The 18,612-nt window shown below is 42.2% G+C and overlaps 2 protein-coding genes and 1 pseudogene across 3 annotated transcripts in view; 1 reads left to right on the top strand and 2 right to left on the bottom strand.

Annotated features, from left to right (window-relative positions):
* Positions 1–621: 621 nt before the first annotated feature.
* Positions 622–9,930, bottom strand: Znf691 (zinc finger protein 691). 2 transcript variants are annotated; one of them, XR_013342140.1, is made up of 3 exons: positions 9,878–9,930; positions 1,247–5,218; positions 622–1,123 (listed from the first exon to the last, which is right to left on the bottom strand). XR_013342140.1 is itself a non-coding variant. In XM_026410412.2 (2 exons), exon 2 carries the CDS (start codon positions 5,207–5,209, stop codon positions 4,355–4,357), a length of 855 nt encoding a protein of 284 aa, XP_026266197.2. In that variant the 5' UTR covers positions 5,210–5,218; positions 9,878–9,930; the 3' UTR covers positions 622–4,354. The 2 variants fall into 2 exon arrangements, 1 of the variants encoding a protein (XP_026266197.2); XM_026410412.2 differs by having other exon boundaries at positions 622–5,218.
* Positions 9,931–13,144: 3,214 nt separating this feature from the next.
* The window catches only part of Ermap (erythroblast membrane associated protein (Scianna blood group)), a 28,121-nt gene continuing 22,653 nt past the window's right edge, over positions 13,145–18,612 (bottom strand). The window contains exons 9-12 of the mRNA XM_077791541.1: positions 17,919–17,939; positions 17,794–17,820; positions 17,294–17,320; positions 13,145–13,866 (exon numbers count right to left, since the gene is read on the bottom strand). Of these exons, the coding sequence (XP_077647667.1) occupies positions 13,145–13,866; positions 17,294–17,320; positions 17,794–17,820; positions 17,919–17,939 (797 nt within the window). The remainder of the gene's footprint in view (positions 13,867–17,293; positions 17,321–17,793; positions 17,821–17,918; positions 17,940–18,612) is intronic.
* Positions 15,498–16,094, top strand: LOC144249092 (KRAB domain-containing protein 4 pseudogene; annotated as a pseudogene).

The raw sequence follows: 18,612 nt of genomic DNA, 5'->3' as shown, positions 1-18,612 counted from the left end.
CATTATATTACTTTTTTAGGGAGAGGGGAGATTGAACTCAGGGTCACTCAACCACTGAGTTACATCACAGCCCAATTTTTTAAAAATATTTTTTTAACATTGATAGGCCTTTATTTTGTCCACTTATTTTATTTTTTTAATATTTATTTTTCAGTTTTCGGCGGACACAACATCTTTGTTTGTATGTGGTGCTGAGGATCCAACCCCAGCCGCACACATGCCAGGCAAGCGCACTACCGCCTGAGCCACATCCCCAGCCCTTGTTCATTTACTTTTATGCAGTGCTGAGAATCAAACCAAGTGCCTCACACATGCTAGGCAAGTGCTGTACCACTGAGAGCCACAACCCCAGCTCCCCCAACCCAATTTTTGTTTTTTATTTAGAGACAAGAGTTTTGCGGAGTTGCTTAGCGCCTCGCTTTTGCTGAGGCTGGCTTTGAACTTGCAATCTTCCTGCCTTAGCCTCCCAAACTGCTGGGATTACAGGCATGCGCCTCTGCGCCTGGTTTATATTCTTTTATTTTATATTTGTCTATATATTTAGCCACAACCCCAGCCCCAGCCCTGTTTGGTTCTTTAAAAAAAAAAAAAAAACTTTTAATAGACTGGCTTCATACAAATAAAAACCTTTAGTAATCAGTGTGGTTAAATTCTGAGGATCTCTGAATACTTTGCGGGGGAATGTGACTTCTCTGGGTTTATGCTTGTAATTTCTTAGATGTTTGCCAGTTTCTTTTTCAGGAGCTCAATAATCTCTTGCTCCCTCTGGTGTCTGCCTACAGTGCTGCAGGCTCTCTGGTGCTATAGCAACCAGTTTCTCTGTTCTCCTTTTTACTCGGTGAACCCCAAGCATCCAAATTTTGTTGACTCCAATAAATTCTTCAAAATGTTTGAATATTGGACATACGTTCTACTCTTCTCCCTCCCTCTCCAGGGAGGAGCTGCAGTTGAGAATCTTCTCCCAGTCATACTGAGTATGAAGACCCATGTACCATAGTGTATGCTCTTTGGTGAGACAGCAAACTTCTCTTGCTTTTAGTGGCTCCCCTAGGCATCCAAACTGTTCCATTTCCTTCAGCATTCCAAGTTAGGTGAGGTTGGAACCAGTTCTTCGGGCTGCCCTCTGAAAATTCAGTGAAAGTATGTTACACCCTTCTCTTTCACCCTCGCAGAAGAATCTATGGCTCAAGCTGAACTGTGCTGCTTATAAGAAAGGCAATCTTGGGTAAAGCAAAATGATTCTTACCATTTCAGTGTTTCTTTCTTGGCTTTGTGTTTGTCTGAAGCCCCTTACTTCTGAAAGAACTCAAAAAAGTATTTTAGGTTGTATATTGTTAAGTTGGTGTCTCTATGGGAAAATGGTGACTGGGACTTCCTATTTCACCATCTTGCTGACATTATTGACTCATATCTCTACTGTAATATGATCTTTCATTCACTCTAAAAACATTTGTAACTAGAGATGTTAAAATGTGTAGAAAAAAGTTAACTTTGATGATGGTAAGACACCAGCTGTGGTAAGATACACCACAGTCTTTTATGGCAAACCATAAAAAGGAGGAAAGGGTTAAGGGCAAGATGGGAGGAGTGAGGGGAAGAAGCTAGTGACATGCCATGATGTAACCCCCTCCACCCAAATTCCTAATCTCTAGAAAAGGATTCTAAACTTATAAAATGCTTGGTTTAACAGAATTTTCAGAAGGAAGAAAGGAAAAGAAAAAAGTGAAGGAGAAAATAAAGGAAGTTCACACACACACACACACACACACACACACACGTCAAAGCACTGACCAACATAGAAACCACAGCTAATGAACTAGGTCAAAAAAGGGCAAATGAGATTGGCCAGGAAGTCCTGACCCAAGATCAAAGCAGATACTTGGTACATTGGTATTGGGCTGAAGGCAAGAAGTCTCCAAAAGTCACTGCAGTTGTTTCTAAGGTTCCAGGTCTAGAAGGTTAACCATACCAAGCTCCCTGGGCTGGGAAAGAACCAGTAGATCTAGATTGGCAGTGGATATGATAAAGAGCCTGGTCCTGGCATCAAACATACCTAAATAAATCCCAGCACTGCCAAGTCAGGTCATTTAACCTTGTAGAATTTTCTTATCTTGAAAATGGAGACACTTCTACTTTATAGTATGAAGATCATAGATAATAGGTGTACAATAACTGGCACTCAGTAGGCATTTAATAGATGGTGACTTTTATTATTAAGGTCATGTGCCAATTTACATGTCTAAGTTTAGGTGACTATGTTTAAAATATTGTGTGTAGATTTTCCAAAAACAAATGAATATGAAATTAAAGTGTTTTGTAACTGTAAATCATCCTACAAATGTAAGGGAATAATTTGGGAAGTTTTCTACAGCTTAAAAAAAAAAAAAATCACAGGCTTTGGGTAGAATAAGGTTCAGTTCCTGGCCCTGACAATTACTTGCTTTTTTATCTTGGGAAGTAACTTTCTATCCACCTGTTTCCACATTTGTTAAATGTGCATAATTTTCCTATGGTTGAGAATTTAGTAAGAGGATGACTGTGAAGTTCCTGGCATATCTCTCCCTGAACAAGTGGCAGGGACCCCACATGATAGGTCAGGTCATGGGTGTATCAGTTTCAACAGATTCACATTCTGCCATTAGCTACAAATGAGAGGAACCCTTACTCTGGAAGGCAGGGACCCAAACTGACTAGAGAGACAGAAAGAGACATCTGGAGGCTGCAGTATAGCTCAGTGGTAGAGCACTTGCCTGGCTAGGTTGGGCTCTGGGTTCAATCTCCAGCACCATGGGGTAAAGCAAGATAGGGGTATTTTGTATTTGTTAGAGGAAAGCTAGGTGAACACTAAACTTTCATATGAAGCCAAATCTAAACCATCTGAGGCCATGTGAAGCCAGATCTAAGCCAGAAGGCCAGAAAAGCAGGCATAATTCCCTGTATTCCCAATCTTAGGGATAAATTATTGATATTAATGGCAAACTTACTATGGGTCTTAAGATTTTTCTCATCTTATCCCATCCCTCAACATCTACCCCTGCCACTGACATTTTTCCAGCAACAGAAGAAATCCTCAATCAGTAATCTAAAGTTGAAAAGGGTCTCATGCTTAGTACTGACTTCCCACACAGTGAATAGTCCAGAGCCATATCACAAGGCCATGCCGGCTCCCATCTCCAGGTTTATCGACTACATGGCTCCTCCTTTAGAGGTCAGCAATGTGAATGTAGTGAAAAAAAAAGAGCATCAGTAGAGAGCCAAGGAGGCCCAAGTTTAAATGGACTCTACTATATACCTTGCTTCTGTTTCCTCATCTTATACCCTTGAGGACTGCTGACAACTAAGTGAAATGAAGAATGTTGATGTAACCAGCAGAATCAATAGCTTATAGTGAATACTCAATTGATGTTAGTCCTTTCCTTTCTCCCTTCTCCTCAAACACTTAAAAGACTCAGCCTCCTTTTCTTTGCTTTTCAGAAGAGCCACCTGTCTGTCTTTTTCCTTTTTTTTAAAATTGTATATGGACTCAATGTCTTTATTTGTTTTTAGGTGGTGCTAGGATCAAACTCAGGGCCTCACACTTGCGAGACAAGTGCTCTATCACTGAGCCATAACTCCAGCTCCCATCTTTCTTTGTTAGAATTCAGTTCCCTTCCAGAATGGCTGCACTGGGACACTCTCCCTCACTCCCCCCCTCTTCAAGTCGGTCCATGGGTCTTTTTTGTTGAATCATTAAGTGCTAATCATCACAAGGAAACAAATGGAGAGTGAAGTGGGGATAATAGGTAACAAATATGGGGGAGTGTGACGATTCTAGTGGGCTTCTCTTTCATTCCTAAGACAGAACCTCAAACCTCCTCTCAGGCCAAGAAGGACCCTTCCATTAGGAGGGCCACTCCTCCCAGCCTCCAGATCCAGAAGCACGACTTGAGTTGGGGTACAGCAGGTAGGAACCTAGCAGCCCACTGCAGTGTACCCTAAACAGTTCATGGACAATATGAAGGTACTTCAGACAGTGATGCCATCTCACAGGTGCTTCCTCAAAGGCCAGAGAACTGCTAACCCAATAACATGAACATGTCTGGAGCCTCCCCTACTTCTCTTTCACATCCAACAAGGTAAAGCCAGGACTGGGTTCTCTGACTTTCTATGGCAAGAAATTGCCCGGGAGGATTTTTATTCAGAGTCCCTTCTCAGGATTTCTTGGAGATCCTGGCTTCGGAGGCAACAGGAAACCAATCTCCAAAGTGGGATGAAGCACTTGAAATCAAAGTGGCAGCAACAGATCCTAAAGGTCTTCTTCCTCCATTAGAATGGGTCGCTCACTCTCTCTTCCCACTCTAACTGCAGCTTCCCTTCAGCTGGAATCTTTCCCATTCTGCTCACCCAAGTGTGTTTTCTGATGACGAATAAGATTTGAGCTCCGGGAGAAATGCTTCCCACAAAGAGTGCACCGGTAGGGCTTCTCCCCTCTGTGGGTCCTCTGGTGTGCTCCAAAGTTGGAGATATCACTGAAGGTCCGCCCGCATTCAGCACATTCATATGGCCTCTCACCAGTGTGGGTGCGGTGGTGCACTCCAAAGCTGGAGCTGTTGCTGAAGCTCTTCCCACACTCACAGCAGATGTAGGGCGCTGGCTCCAGGTGGGTCCGATAATGCCCAGCCAGTGTGGCACTCTGGCTGAAGCTCTTACCACAGATATCGCAGCGGTATGGCCGCTTGCCCAGGTGATCTTGCTGGTGCGTGGTGAGGTCTGAGCGCCGCCGAAAGCACTCCTGACATTTGGGACATTTGTAGTGCTTCTCTTCCAGGTGGATCCGTTCATGCCGGATGCGGTTGGAGCTTCGGGAAAAGCTCTTACCACATTCGGAACACTTGTAAGGCTTCTCACCAGTGTGGATCCGTAGGTGTGTTCTCAGGTTAGAGGTATTGGTGAAGGTTTTGCCACACTGAACACATATAAAGGGCTTCTCCTCTGCCTCAGGCTTTGGAGGAGCAATAGGATTCTCTGGTCCTTCAGCTGGGGCAATGATTTTCTGCCATGGCTCTTCTGAATGTGTTCCTTGTGGCCTCATCAGTGAGTTCTCCTGCCCATGATCCTTTTCCCCAGATGGGATGTGAGAACCCTCTGAGCCATCCACTCTCCAAGGCTTACCCGCTTCCCCTTCCTCAGGCAGGTGTGGTTCTGGACTCTGCTCCTTCTCACTGCCCATCTCTGAACCCTGAGAATGAACACAAATGTTCAACACCTTTATTCCTTAGATCAAGCCAGACCTTATAAAATCTTACATGTATGCACCTTCCCTATGGAAACATCTATCAGGATAACCTGATTTAACTGGACTGCTTGGACAGAAAGCTTTTACTTACCAACTTTCAAGTGACAAACTTTGACAGATATATAACGCTACCCATCAGAGCAAAACAAGACACAACCTTTGTCTACCACCCAGATGATTTCTATGCAATTGAACAATGTCACTCTTCTTAATACCACTAAAAGATGACTGTCTAGACTGTCTAGATTTGTGTGTAAGGAGCTTTTGTTTTAGGATGAGTTTAATTTCTCTGCCTAACTGTAACTAAAACTCTCTTTACATTTAATTTATTTTAAAAATGTTTCTTAACCCATTTTGTCCTATGGTCCCAGATGTGGAACACCTATAAAAACTTAATTTGAGCAACAAATATATACCAACTATGGTAATTTTGAAATATGTGAATATTTATTATGTATGCAGAATTTAAAACTTGGGACTTAATGGATTAAAAGTATCCACTTATTTGATTGCCTTTGAAACAAAAATAACAGACCCTCTCATTCCTAAGGCCCTCCTAGTTGTCTACAAGACCCAGGTCTGAATCCTAAATGTTCCACCACCCCATCCCTCTCTAGATCTTACCATAATCTAGTAAATAAAGGGTTAATATCTAGACCTCCAAAACCTATTGCAGGGCCTGAACTATATCTCTTCTGACTGGTCAGTACACACTTCCACCAGTGCCTGGAGCTGCTCTGGAAATACACGCCCTTAAGTCCTGAGCAAGAGATACTGAACAATTACTGCACCCCGCAATAACTTATTGGGCTTTAACTCAGATAATGAGGAATGAGGTGTGGCTCCAGGATTAGGTGTTACCTGGTAGGGTTGAGTTATAGTTCCTTTGTAATCCTACCCCTTGCCCTTTATCTGACAGCGTCCCCCAATAAAAGCCAACTGGAGAACGAGCACTCCCTCTGTCTCAGCCTCTTGTGACTTTCTTTTGCCCCCATTGTGGGAGCCTGAGGCTGGGAGCAGGGGAAGCCCTCCTGAAGTTTATAAAAAGGTATTCCATGTCTATGAGGTATTTTGTGTCACCCCAAATTCACACCAGTGACTTTGGTTCAGTTGCCTGCGCTGGACGGTTGGAGCACATCAGTCTCAAACATCACATAAAAACATACACACACAAAGTCACACATACTCAAAACACATACAAAGTCACATTCTCACATGATATAGTCACTTATACCACAAACACACTCAGTCACACTTATACCACACACATACCACATACATACACAGCCATGCACACACCACACAGTCATACAGACACATGAACATCCATACACCTTCACATTACAGTCACATATACACAGCTACATACATACAGATCACATACCATACACATCCCTCCCACACATATAGCCACATTCAATATACATGGACACATACTCAAGTACCATACACACAAACAGCCATACTCTTATATCACACACAGTCATATGCACACACACAAAGATACATACCACATACACAAAGATATAAACACTGATACACAAGCCACACTCCTCTCCACAACACAGCTAAACATACAATGCCCAGCACACGGCCTGCTTATGCAACCATCAGTAAAATGCTTGCTAAGTGGCACAGAATCCTTTGGTTCCTTTAGCCAAGGACAGGAAAGGAGGGGAAGAAAAAAGTACTTCTGATAAGACTAGAGTGGTGGCATGTCCTCTGGTCCTTGAAGAAATGATGACATTTCAAAAGGCTGAGTGGGCTGATGGAGATGCTGTCCAGAGCGACAAGAACAAAGGAATGAGGGAGGGAGGCACAGACTCTAATGAACACTGACAATAACGAAGACTGATGGTTCCTGCAAGTCAGCAAACATTTTTGAAAATAAGCCACAGTAAAAGGGGCATTGACTACATTAGCATAAGTTATAATGGTGACACAGACAGATGATCTTTATAACTTTGCAAATTATTCAATCACTCTGAGACTCAACTCCCTCATCTCTAAAACTGATAACTACCCACAATATAGATAGTTATACTGTGGGACTCTGTATTAGAGAAAATGCCTATACTACACTCAGCAGGGTCTGCGAGACACAGTGTTCATTCAGCAAGACAGCTGCTAGTATAATTATCAAAGACATTATATCCCAGCTTTGTGAAGAGCACAAAAAGATCAAAAAGATCCTTTCAATGATATTATTAGGAAAGAAACATGTTTTAATTAAAAAATAGTACAAGATTACATAATCTCAATGTGAAAGATAGAATATCAACTCTCTAAGAAGCAGAGATCAGCAAACTTTCTGTGAAAGGTCAGATAACAAACAATAAATATTTAGGGCCATAGGATCACAGTTGTAACTACTCAACTCTGCCACTATAGCATGAAAGCAGCACACACAAGATGTAAATGAGTGAGGCTGTGTTTCAATAAAACTCTGTTTAAAACAACAGGTAACAAACTGCCATTTAACAATCCCTGTTAACATTCCTTGAAGAATTTAGATAAGCAATATGAAGATTAATAAGCCTGCTTTAAACACCAGTACTTATTCCTTGATACTTACTCTTCTCTGATTATCCTGTAAAAATCACAACCTCCTCCCACACTCCCAGTGTTTATTATCTGCCTCCCATGATCAACCACAAGTTCTATGAGGGCTGGGATCTTTGTTTATTCACTAATGTAACCTATACTTGTAGAATAGATGCAACATAGATGCTTAATAAATATTTGTTGAATGAACTGAATAAAGGAAGACCAAACTTGTCTCCAGAACCCATTTTATGCCTATTCACATCTATTCTTATCCAATGTTTCTTGGCAATTTCCCGATTCCTCCCTACTTTCTCCTTTATGTGCCCACAGAATCTGGTGCTTGCTGTTATGGTGATCTGTAATTACCTGTTTCCACTAGTGGTTTATAAGCAACATGAGGAAAGAGACTGGGTCATCACAGTCTCTTTTCTACATAATCTTCTGTAGCATAAAGTGGGGTATGCAAATGTCTTTTGAATGAATTAGTAAATGGATATTATCTTAATCCATTCCCTGCCCCTGCCTACCCCACCTAGGACTCCAGTGTCTGTATGCAATGAGCTATATGGTCTGCATTCACTTCCAAAACTGTTATTCTGAGAACCTATATTTTACCAAGATTGGGCTCTTCCCAGGACTAAATGCTGGGTCAATAAAAGAGCAAAAAGATTCAGAATTACAACTTCCACCCTGAAACAGTTTATTATACAATGTAGTGACATAGACATGAACTCCAGAAACTGCCATTCAATAAGAAGGTTAAGTTCCAGTGGGCAAGGAACTTATATACCATCTCCTCAGTGCCTAGCACAGCACCTGGCATATTATATAGGAGCCTATAATAGTTTTTTTTTTTAAGCTCATACAAAGGGCTAGGCCCTGGCCTAAGCAAACATATGAATCACATCATTTAATTTTTACAGTTATTCATTTTTCATCCTTATTTTACAGATGAATAAACTGAGGCTCATAGAAATTAAGTGATTTGCCCAAGAGCACAAAATAAGTAACTGGCAGAACTGCAGTCCACCACTCCAAAGTCAAGGTTTTTAACCATTATACTAGTACTGTTGGGAGAAAAAAAAGGGAAGGAGGGACAGAAATAAAGAAAAGAAAAACAGTCACAGGAGTTCAAATGAAATGGGCAGATCAAAGACAAGCAGCTTCATGGAAGAAATGGTATTTGAGGTAGAACTTGCAGGATGAGTGGGTAAACAAGACCCAAACTGATAAAAAGAAGGGAGATCATTACCTACTGAGAAGGCAGTAAAGGTAAAATACAAGACCATTCACATCATATTTCAGAGATTTGAGGGAGAAAGGGGCCTATTTGGCTAGTTTTCCTAGGGACTCGGAGCAAGAGTGAAAGAGATCGAGGTAGTGGAGAAGAAGCAAGGTCTAAGAAACACCAGTCAAGATGGGGCTGGTGATCACACATGATGAAAGCCAAGCTGATATGTGGTCTGAAGGGTCAAAGTTCCAGGTCTGCAACCAAATCAAAGGAGGTGAGAGGTGTGGGGGATGAGGGGAGAAGAGCTTGGAAAGAAAACAAGGACAAGGTGTTGAGAACAGGGGAGCTAGAAAAAGCGTCACAAGATCTGAGGAAATGTGATGCAGAAGGGGTTCAAAAGCCGTCATCAGGTGTCAGAGACCAGAACCCAAGAGTTTGGGTCGTGTGCAGGGGGCGGGGAGAAGCGGGTGGAGAAGTCAAAGGGTACAGCGTTCTGGAAGGCAAGAGTGGGTCAGAGACAGGAGGGTGGAAGAAACGAAGGGCTGATCCGACAGGTATGCTAAGTGGCAGGTCTCTGGAGTATTCAAAGGTCAACCAGAGAAGGGCGGGGTAAGGAGTGGGTGTAGGGACAGCTGACTGGCCGCCTGGGCTGGGGGACAGCGACAGGGTCGGGTGGAAGGACCAGAGGGCCCCTTTGCTACCCACTGGGTCCTGGAGCAAACCAGCAGCCGCCAACTCCTCGGTGAGGGGAAGGGACCGTCCTCAGAGTGCCCAGCGAAGTCGTGTCCGCCTCCCCCCGCGACCTCGGCCCAGCCGCAACCCACCTCACTCCCGCCGCTCAGTCAGGTACAGCGCCGCCTCGCTGGGCGGGGGAAGGAGCCGGAGACGGAACCCATGAAGGACCCGCCCTGCAGCTCCAGGATTGGGTTCTGGGAGTCACTCTTCCTTCCCATTGGCTGTATTGGCTGCCACAACGCACGAGGCCCAGGCGGGACCGCCAATAAGCGTTGGCCTCGGACGTAGCATGCTGGGAGCTGTAGTCCCGAAGAAAACCGTAGCCTCGAGGAAAACATTGGCTAAGTTGAGAACCGAACTGTGGAAATTGGTTTTGTTTCTAAGGTCTTAAGGTTTCCTTCCTTTGAATTGGTGGCCCTTGAGGGTCATCCAGCGAAGCCTTGAGTCTGGAACCTCACTCAAGATTTATAATTAAAGATTAAAGGAGTGTGGATCTGGAAGGGAGTTTAAAGATAATGTAACACAGTCCCCTTATTGAGGAGCTAAATGTTCCCGGTCCAAAAAACGACCTCCAACTCTCCCAGCGGCGCTGCGCAGGGTTTTTTTTCTGGGTCCTATATGCATCCCAGTTAAATCTGACAGTAGATGCAAGATCACTAAAGTTTCCGGCAATAGGATTTCGGGTTTTGGGGGTTTCATTTTATAAAGATGGTAAAAGCTAAGTGAATATGCAGGCTAACTATAGGTTTTTCAATATCTGCATGATATTTTCAGGGCAACGGTGCGGGGGCGGGGGGGAGCTCTGCCTTCAGAGATAGAGAATAGGTTTGTAAACCCAGCACTGCCACCTAGGCATTTGGAGCCCCATTTTCCCCTCTGTAGAAATTCCTGGCCGATTGTGAGGATTAAATGAGTTCATAGATAGATTGATTTATTGATGAGATAGATAGAGCTTCTGCTTCCACAAATGTCAGTTTTCGTCCTTACCCGACTGCACTCCACCCCATACCGAGGGATTGAACTCAGGAGGCACTCTACCACTGAGCCAAATTTCCTGAGCTTTTTTTTTTTTTTTTTTTTTTTTTTTTTTTTTAATTTTGAGACAAGGGTCTTGCCAAATTGCCCAAACTGACCTCTAATTTGCAATCTTCCTGCCTCAGCCTGGGTAGCTGGCATTACAAGGGTGTGCCACCGTGTAGGGTAGCATCAATTTTCTTTTCAGCTGGTAAATTCTCTCCATGTGCTAGTGGTGATGGTGCACACCTGTAATCCCAACGACCCGGAAGGCTGAGAGAGGAGGATCGCATTGCAGGTCAACAGTGGCAATTTAGTGAAATCCTGTCCCAAATTTTTTTAAATGCAAAGGGCTTGGAATGTATGAAGCACAATGGTAGAGTACCACTATCACTTGGTTCAATCATTTATATATATCTCACAATGGGTGGGGCCAGTGTGTACAATGTTAGTTTTAAGATTGGAATATTCAGGAAAGTGTTTTTAGAACTGAATATGCATGAGAGAAATCAAACACCCGTTGTACACAATTAGTTTATAAATGGATAAAAACAAAACATTAGAAGGCAGACTCAAGAATAGAACTGTCTTTTTTTATGAACTGTGGTTAAAACTTGCTTCAGTGGACTCAAAAGTGTTTTAAAATCCCAATCTCATAATATGTTTTTCTCTTAGCAGCCCAAACCCTTTCCCCTTATAAACTTTTTGTTTATAAGGAAAACAGCATAACAAACAATGGATACCAAAAGCTTTATTTAATAACTGTACAAAATCAAAAAAAATTCCACTCAGTCACTGTGATGGTTAATTTTATGTATCAGCTTGCCTGGGTCACAAAGTACCCAAATATTCAATCATTATTCTGGGTATTTCTGTGAGGATGTTTTTGGATAATATCAACATTTAAATCAGCAAACTGAGTAAAGCAGATTGCTCTCCCTAATGTAGGTGGGACTCACCCAATCATTTAAATAACTGAATAGAACAGAAAGTCTGATCCTCCCCCAACCAAGACAGAAATCACCCTACCTGACAGTCTTTGTATGGTATATTAGTTTTTACCCACCTTCAACTTGAACTGAAAACATTGGTTCTTCCTTGGTCTTGAAGTTGCCAGCTCTATAATCATATGAGCCAAGTCTTATCAATCCTCTTCCCCCACTATATATATATGTACACACACACATTCTATTGATTCTGTTTTCTGGGAGAACACTGTTATAAGTGCTAATGGAAAGACCATTAAACAGATAAAAAGATCTACATATTCACACTGTATATCCATCTGCAAAACGATAGCCAGTATCTCAACAAATAAGCCGTATCACTCCCCAAAATCCAATTCATTATTTTATCCTCCCACCTTCTTATCTTTCAAATAAGAATCTACCAACAACTTCTTTGAAATCAATACTCTCTGACCTAAGAGGCTGTTTGCTGCACAAATAGTCAAGTCTTCCATTATAATGGTCTTGTGGGGGAAAAAAAAAAAAAACTGTCACTTTTTTCTCATAGGGCCTCTCTGAATCTCAGGAAAGTATTCAAAATGGCCAGTGCAACAGACTGGCTCTTCTGACTCTTCTGCCACAACAGACCTATCCCTCTATCTCTGTCCGTTCAAGGCCACACACAGCTGAGTTGCTCTGTTACAGCTGTGCTTCCTAACTGTGCTTCTGAGGATCCTCAGAATTATGGCTGCTGTATTTAAAATTCCTGTACCTGATTATCATCAATATGTAAATTGGGCTTTTGAAAAATGTACATTTGCTCTGAATGTCTCTAAACTATGTTATAAACATTATCAAAAAAATTTTAAAAAGATGGCATATGTAACCCCTCTGCCCTACCCCAGCTCCTGAAAAAAGAAGGAAGGGTGTATGATTTTATTATTTTTAAAAACCTGACTTTGCGGGCTAGAGGTCTAAACTGGGAGTGAGAAAGAGAAAGATGGGGCCAGAGGTGTGTTGTCGGGGGGTGGGGTAAGGGGCAAACAATCCTTGATAGAATAAGTAAGAAGTCAGGGTCTGGGGATCTAATTGCATCATTGAAAGTCCAAATGCAGGATGAATCAGAAGCAAGTACTCAAAAATATCCCCCTGAGTAGAGGACCCTTTCCCTGAATCTTGAGGACACACGTTCAACATCATCTAAACTGAGCATTTGCTTTTCAGGGTTATGGGAACCCTAAAAGAAAGGTAGGGTTCAGAATTGAGCCCTAAAAAAGAAGTGGTACAGATTGAAATCACACAAGGATCTGGATTTCAGTTAAAGGGAAGAGATGTCGCAGGATCAGGTTTGGACCAAGGGCTGGATGTCATGGGAGCGGGACACGAGGCACAGTTCTAAAAAGACGGAGCCTTGAGCCCCTGAAGGGCCGGGCCCAGGTCAGAGGGCCAGGACATCACTGGAGGAAGCTCTGGGGCCTGAGGAGGTAGTAAGGAAGGGTTCACCTTCAGGGACACATCTCCATTAGCATGGCCTTTTCCTTCTGGCGTGGGGACAAGTGAGTCCTCTGATTTCTGGAGTTCTGAACAGATGATTAGAGGTGCTATGTTCTTCCCTCCATCATGAAGACAAGGTTCAAAGAAAGGGCGAAGGGGGCCAGAGAAACTATGAGTGAAAGTAAAGATGTGGGATTTGTCAGTCACGTTGTAGAAGGAGATGATTCCCGCTTCATAGTCCAGGAAAATCCCCACACACCTCGGCGGCTCTTTCAGGCGGAAGGAGGTCTGCGGGGAGGTGAGAGCTTGGTACTCATTACCACGACTCTGTCCACTCTGTCGCAAAAGCCAGTGTCCATTGGCGGGCGAGGCAGTGACCTTCCCCTTCCTGCTCACCGACTCGCTACACACCCCAAGGATCCATTTGGTCTTGTCTCCAACATACACTTCCCAATAGTGACAGCCAGCCGTGAAGTACTCAAAGCCCAGAACACTGACGACGAAATCAAATCTCTGGGGGTTGTCAGGCACAGGCTGCTTTCGGTCACCAAGCTTCACACATCTCCGATCCTCAGAGAGGATGAGTTTGGGATGTGCTGTGTCTGGGTCCAGGGTCACTGCCACTGCAGAAAGTCACAGAGAAATGAGGACTGGGAAGACTAGGTCTTAAGGGATTTTGGGGGGTGTCTTTGGAAAGAGCCATAATCTCTAGGTCTGCAGTCACCATCATTGACCCATTTCTTTTCAAGCCTCCTTGTCCCTGCCACATAAAAACCAGAACCATAGAATACTGTCTTTCAAGAAGTTGGTCACCTGGCAGGGAACAAAGTAAAAGAGGGGAAAGTGCTTCACCTGTCTGTGAGGCTTCTTTAATCCTTGGGAAATAACATCTTTGTCTTTGATGTTCCAAAGAAATCTAATGAATGATTTAAACATAGACTTTGATGTTAGACTCTACAGCCACCTGTCTCAGTCCCAGCTCTGCCATACGCTAGTCACATGACCTTGGGTTTCTTGATCATCTCTAAGCTTAGCTTCATTATCTGTAAAATGGAACTACTAACAGAACCTACATCATAGAGCTGTCACACAGATTGCTGAACTAATGCATGAGATTATGCCATATTCCTACAGAGAGTGAAATTGTTGCCTAAAATTATTAGTAGTATAGAGAAAAATAATTCTTGCTTGAAATTGTTGGTTATGAAGCTTGCAGTGAGTCTCACTTTTGCCCCAAATAGAGGAAACACATTCTTCTTGGGGAGTTAAATACACGAAATCTATATTCTGATGAGATGGTGGGAGTAAATTAGACTGTGAATGTGAGACAGGAGGCTTTGTGAGTTCCAGAATTCCAACCAAGTGTCCCAGTATTCTTTCAATTGATCATTTCAGAGAGTATAAACGTGAGGGAATTAAAGTTCCTGGAAATGAGCTCAAAGCAGTGAAAAGAACCAACCTACTCAAACAGCAGTAGAATTGCAAATTATAAGGAATAAAATTGAAAGAGAAACTTAGAGCCATTAGCACACCTATAATCCCAGCTACTCTGGAGGTTGGGGCAGGAGGATCACAAGTTCAAGGTCAGCCTGGCAACTTAGTAAGATTCTGCCTCAAAATTTGAAAACAAAAATTTAAAGGATTGGGGATATAACTCAGTGGTAGATTGAACCCCTGAGTTCAATCTCCAGTGCTGCAAGAGGAACAGGAAACATTAAAAGATGTAAATCTTTTAGAATAAAATTATGAACTTTTTCATAGTCCATATTATTGGGGTATCTTGCCAACCCATACCCTTCTTCTCTGAGAATCTGGTCACTATCACCCAAGAAAATTGGTCCACAGACAGGTTTATATAAAGAGGAAAAACAGTAACTATTTATCTGATTGTTGTATAAGAAGGACTGTCCAAATCTGAAAGCATTGAAGAGACCACACAGGAAAATATCAATAAAATTGACTTCATAAAAATAAATGCTTGTGTATCCAAAATATTATAAGGAAATTAAAAATGCAAATGAAAAATAATTAAAGGGAACGGGAGCAGACAACTCACAAAGAAGAAATATAAATAACTGATAAACTTAAGGAAAAATCTCAAAAATCATAAAAACGTGCAAAAAAATCAAACCTAATATTTATCAGTGTTCTAAAAGAGGGTAAACTTTCTAAATCTAAATGTGACTCCTAAAAAATCAAAGTTTAAAAAATTTTTGATGAATTCATGTTCCTAGGGGGTGACGGGAAGCGGAAGTACTCGCAGCGCCCGGGAGGGAGGCTCTAGTTCACAGAAGCTGTTGTCATCCGCCACTGAGGTTTTGGGACTTGGCAGAGAAGGCAGAGTGTACAACTGAGACCACTGCTAACCAACTTCAGACTCCAGCTTATCAGCACCCTGGCTTCCTCAGTCAGTCTAAGAAGCCCCAGCCTGAGACCTCTGGAGGAGGCCTCCATCCTTTGTCCAGAGCAGAACAGGATGGCCATTTCCCAGGAATCCCTGACCTTCAGGGACGTGTTTGTGGACTTCACCCTGGAAGAGTGGCAGCAACTGGACCCTGCTCAGAAAAACCTCTACAGGGATGTCATGCTTGAGAACTACAGCCACCTGGTGTCTCTGGGGTATCTACTTGCCCAACCAGATGTGATCTTCAGGTTGGGACAAGGAGAAGAGACCTGGAGGGCAGATGGAAGGACTCCGATACAGAGCTGTCCAGATGTATCCATTTTTGCCTCATGTATTTTGAAGTGCTGTTATTAGAAGTCTGGCAAGTTGATGAGCAGATAGATAACTACAAGGAAAGTCAAGACAGACCTCTGTGGCAAGCTGCAATCATAGACAAGGAAACACTGAAGGATGAAAGTAATCAAGAATGCAGAACATGCAGAAAAATCATTTATCTGAGCAAATGCTTTGTTTCTGTAAGACGAAGACTCCCTAAGTATTATTCATGGAAAAGTTGTTCAAACCATAATTTTAATTTTCTTAGTCAAATCAGAAGCTATGTAAAAAAGAAAAATGATGGTGTAAGGTAAATTGGAAATTATGTCTGCATTCTAATCTTGATAAAGCCCAACCTGCAGAGAAATTTTTTGAACCCAGTCAACAAGGAAAAGGCCTCCACCAGAAGCAAGCCCTTAATAAAAGATAATTCAAACCGGGAAGAAATTCTATAAATGTACTGAATTTGGTAGTGTTTTTCTAGAAAACCAACCTTGTTACCCATCAAAGAATTCACACTGGAGAGAAGCCTTGTGAATGCTGTGAATTTGCAAAAACCACCAGCCAGAAGATAGCCCTCATAGCACACCTGAGAACTCATTCAGGAGAGAAATTCTATGAATGCAGTGTATGGGAAAACCTTTTTCCAGAAGGCATTCCTCATCAAAAATCAGAGAATTCATGTAGGAGAGAGACACTATAAATGCAGTGACTGTGAGAAAGCAGTCAATAGGAAATTCACTCTCATTTAATATCAGAGGATTCATACAGGGGAGAAAAATTATGAATGTAATGAATGTGGAAAACTTTTCAGTGTGAAATCAACTCTCATTGTGTATCATATAACTCATACAGATGAGAGAGGCCCTATGATGACTGGGAAAGACTTCAGTGGGAAGACACCTCTCACTAAACATCAGAGAAGTCACACAGGACATAAAACTTAAAGTCTACAAATAAATTTTCAGGTGGAATAACTATTCTTTAGTTATACATTGTTACACACTGTGCATCAAAGAATTCATTGAAAGTAATCATGTAAATCCAGTGAATATCAGAAAGCCTTCAGATATTGCTCAGCCTTCATTTGATTTAAGAAAACTCAATGTTGTAATATTTAAAGAATGTAATAAACATAAATTTCATTTAAAAAAAATTTTGATAATCAAATACATGGATTTGATTTTAAAAATTTTAAATTGCAGTCTGCATCAGAAAGGAAATGGAGCCAAATCTAAGGCTACAGAAGAAAATGATCCTCCTGCCCCAACCTCCAGAGCCTTCAGGAGGATGGGTTCTGAATGTGAATCAATCTGATTAGTATAACTTACCAAAATGTAGCCGGGCTCTTCTCCAGCCTGAAAGACATAAAAGAAGTGCCACAGTTGGGTCATGAATATCTCCCAAAGATCTGTGTATTGAAGGATTGGTCTCAACCTGTGACCCTGTTAGGAGGTGATGGAAGGTTTAGGAGATGGGGCATAGTGGAAGGAAGTTAGGTCCTTGGGGATATGCCCTTGAAGAGGATATTGGGATTCTGGCCCATTTTCAGTTTCTCTCTTTGCTACCATGAAGTGAGCAATATCTTCTGCCACACACTCTCACCATGATGTACTGCCTCTCCAAAAGCCCAGTCAACGGGGCAACCAGTTATTGACTGAAACCTCCATAACTGTGAGCCAAAACAAACCTTTCCTCCTTACAAGTTGTCCATCTCAAGTCTTTTGTCGTAGTAACAGAGAGCTAGCACAAGGAAATTGTTAAACCAATAAAGAAATCAAGAACTCTCTTAGGGTGGGGATCAAACATAGGGAAAGTGCATCTCACTCACCTGAGTTGGCTGCAGCTCTTTTCAACTCTATGGAAGAAGAAACAAAGCAGGTGAGCTATCACTGAGAACCTCAGGACAACAGGAGATAAGTTGATATTTAGGTTATAAGAATATGAGAAACTTACTCAGTTCCATCCGGAGTTTCTCTAAAGAATAAAAATAGTTGAACAAATCAGATCAAGAGCTACTACATATCCCCAATGCTACTGTCTCATCCTACCCACAGTCCTAGAGCAGATCTTCAATAGCTATATTCTAGAACTTCCCCATTAAGAATGTCTATTATGGGGGCTGGGGATGTGGCTCAAACGGTAGCGCGCTGGCCTGGCATGCGTGCGGCCCGGGTTCGATCCTCCAGCACCACATACAAACAAAGATGTTGTGTCTGCCAATAACTAATAAATAAATAAATATTAAAAAAAAAATTAAAAAAAAGAATGTCTATTATGGCAATATCTTCCAGCTGTGGGTCTTGGGTCCCCAAAGATACAGCAGAAGATTAACAAATTTTTATGTGAGCCAAACCTTACCAGCAGACAAATAATTAATGCTTCTCATATCCACAGGTAATGACAAAATAAATATGTATAGATTATCGTGGGAAAAGAATAAAACATAAGTTCATTTAAAACTATCACTGAGGGCTGGGGTTGTGGCTCAGCGGAAGAGCGCTCACCTAGCACATGCGAGACCCTGGGTTGGATCCTCAGCACCATATAAAAAAAAATAAGTAAGTGGCTAGGATTGTGGCTCAGCGGTAGAGCCCTTGCCTAGCACGGGCGGGGCCCGGGTTTGATCCTCAGCACCACATAAAAAAAA

This window comes from Urocitellus parryii, chromosome 11 (genome assembly GCF_045843805.1).
Source record: "Urocitellus parryii isolate mUroPar1 chromosome 11, mUroPar1.hap1, whole genome shotgun sequence".
NCBI lineage: Eukaryota > Metazoa > Chordata > Mammalia > Rodentia > Sciuridae > Urocitellus > Urocitellus parryii.
This window is presented reverse-complemented; position numbering and strand designations above follow the sequence as displayed.

What these genes read in the sequence shown, in the direction of transcription:
- Znf691 (XM_026410412.2), bottom strand. Translation starts at nt 5,209, where the DNA reads ATGGGCAGTGAGAAGGAGCAGAGTCCAGAACCACACCTGCCTGAGGAA.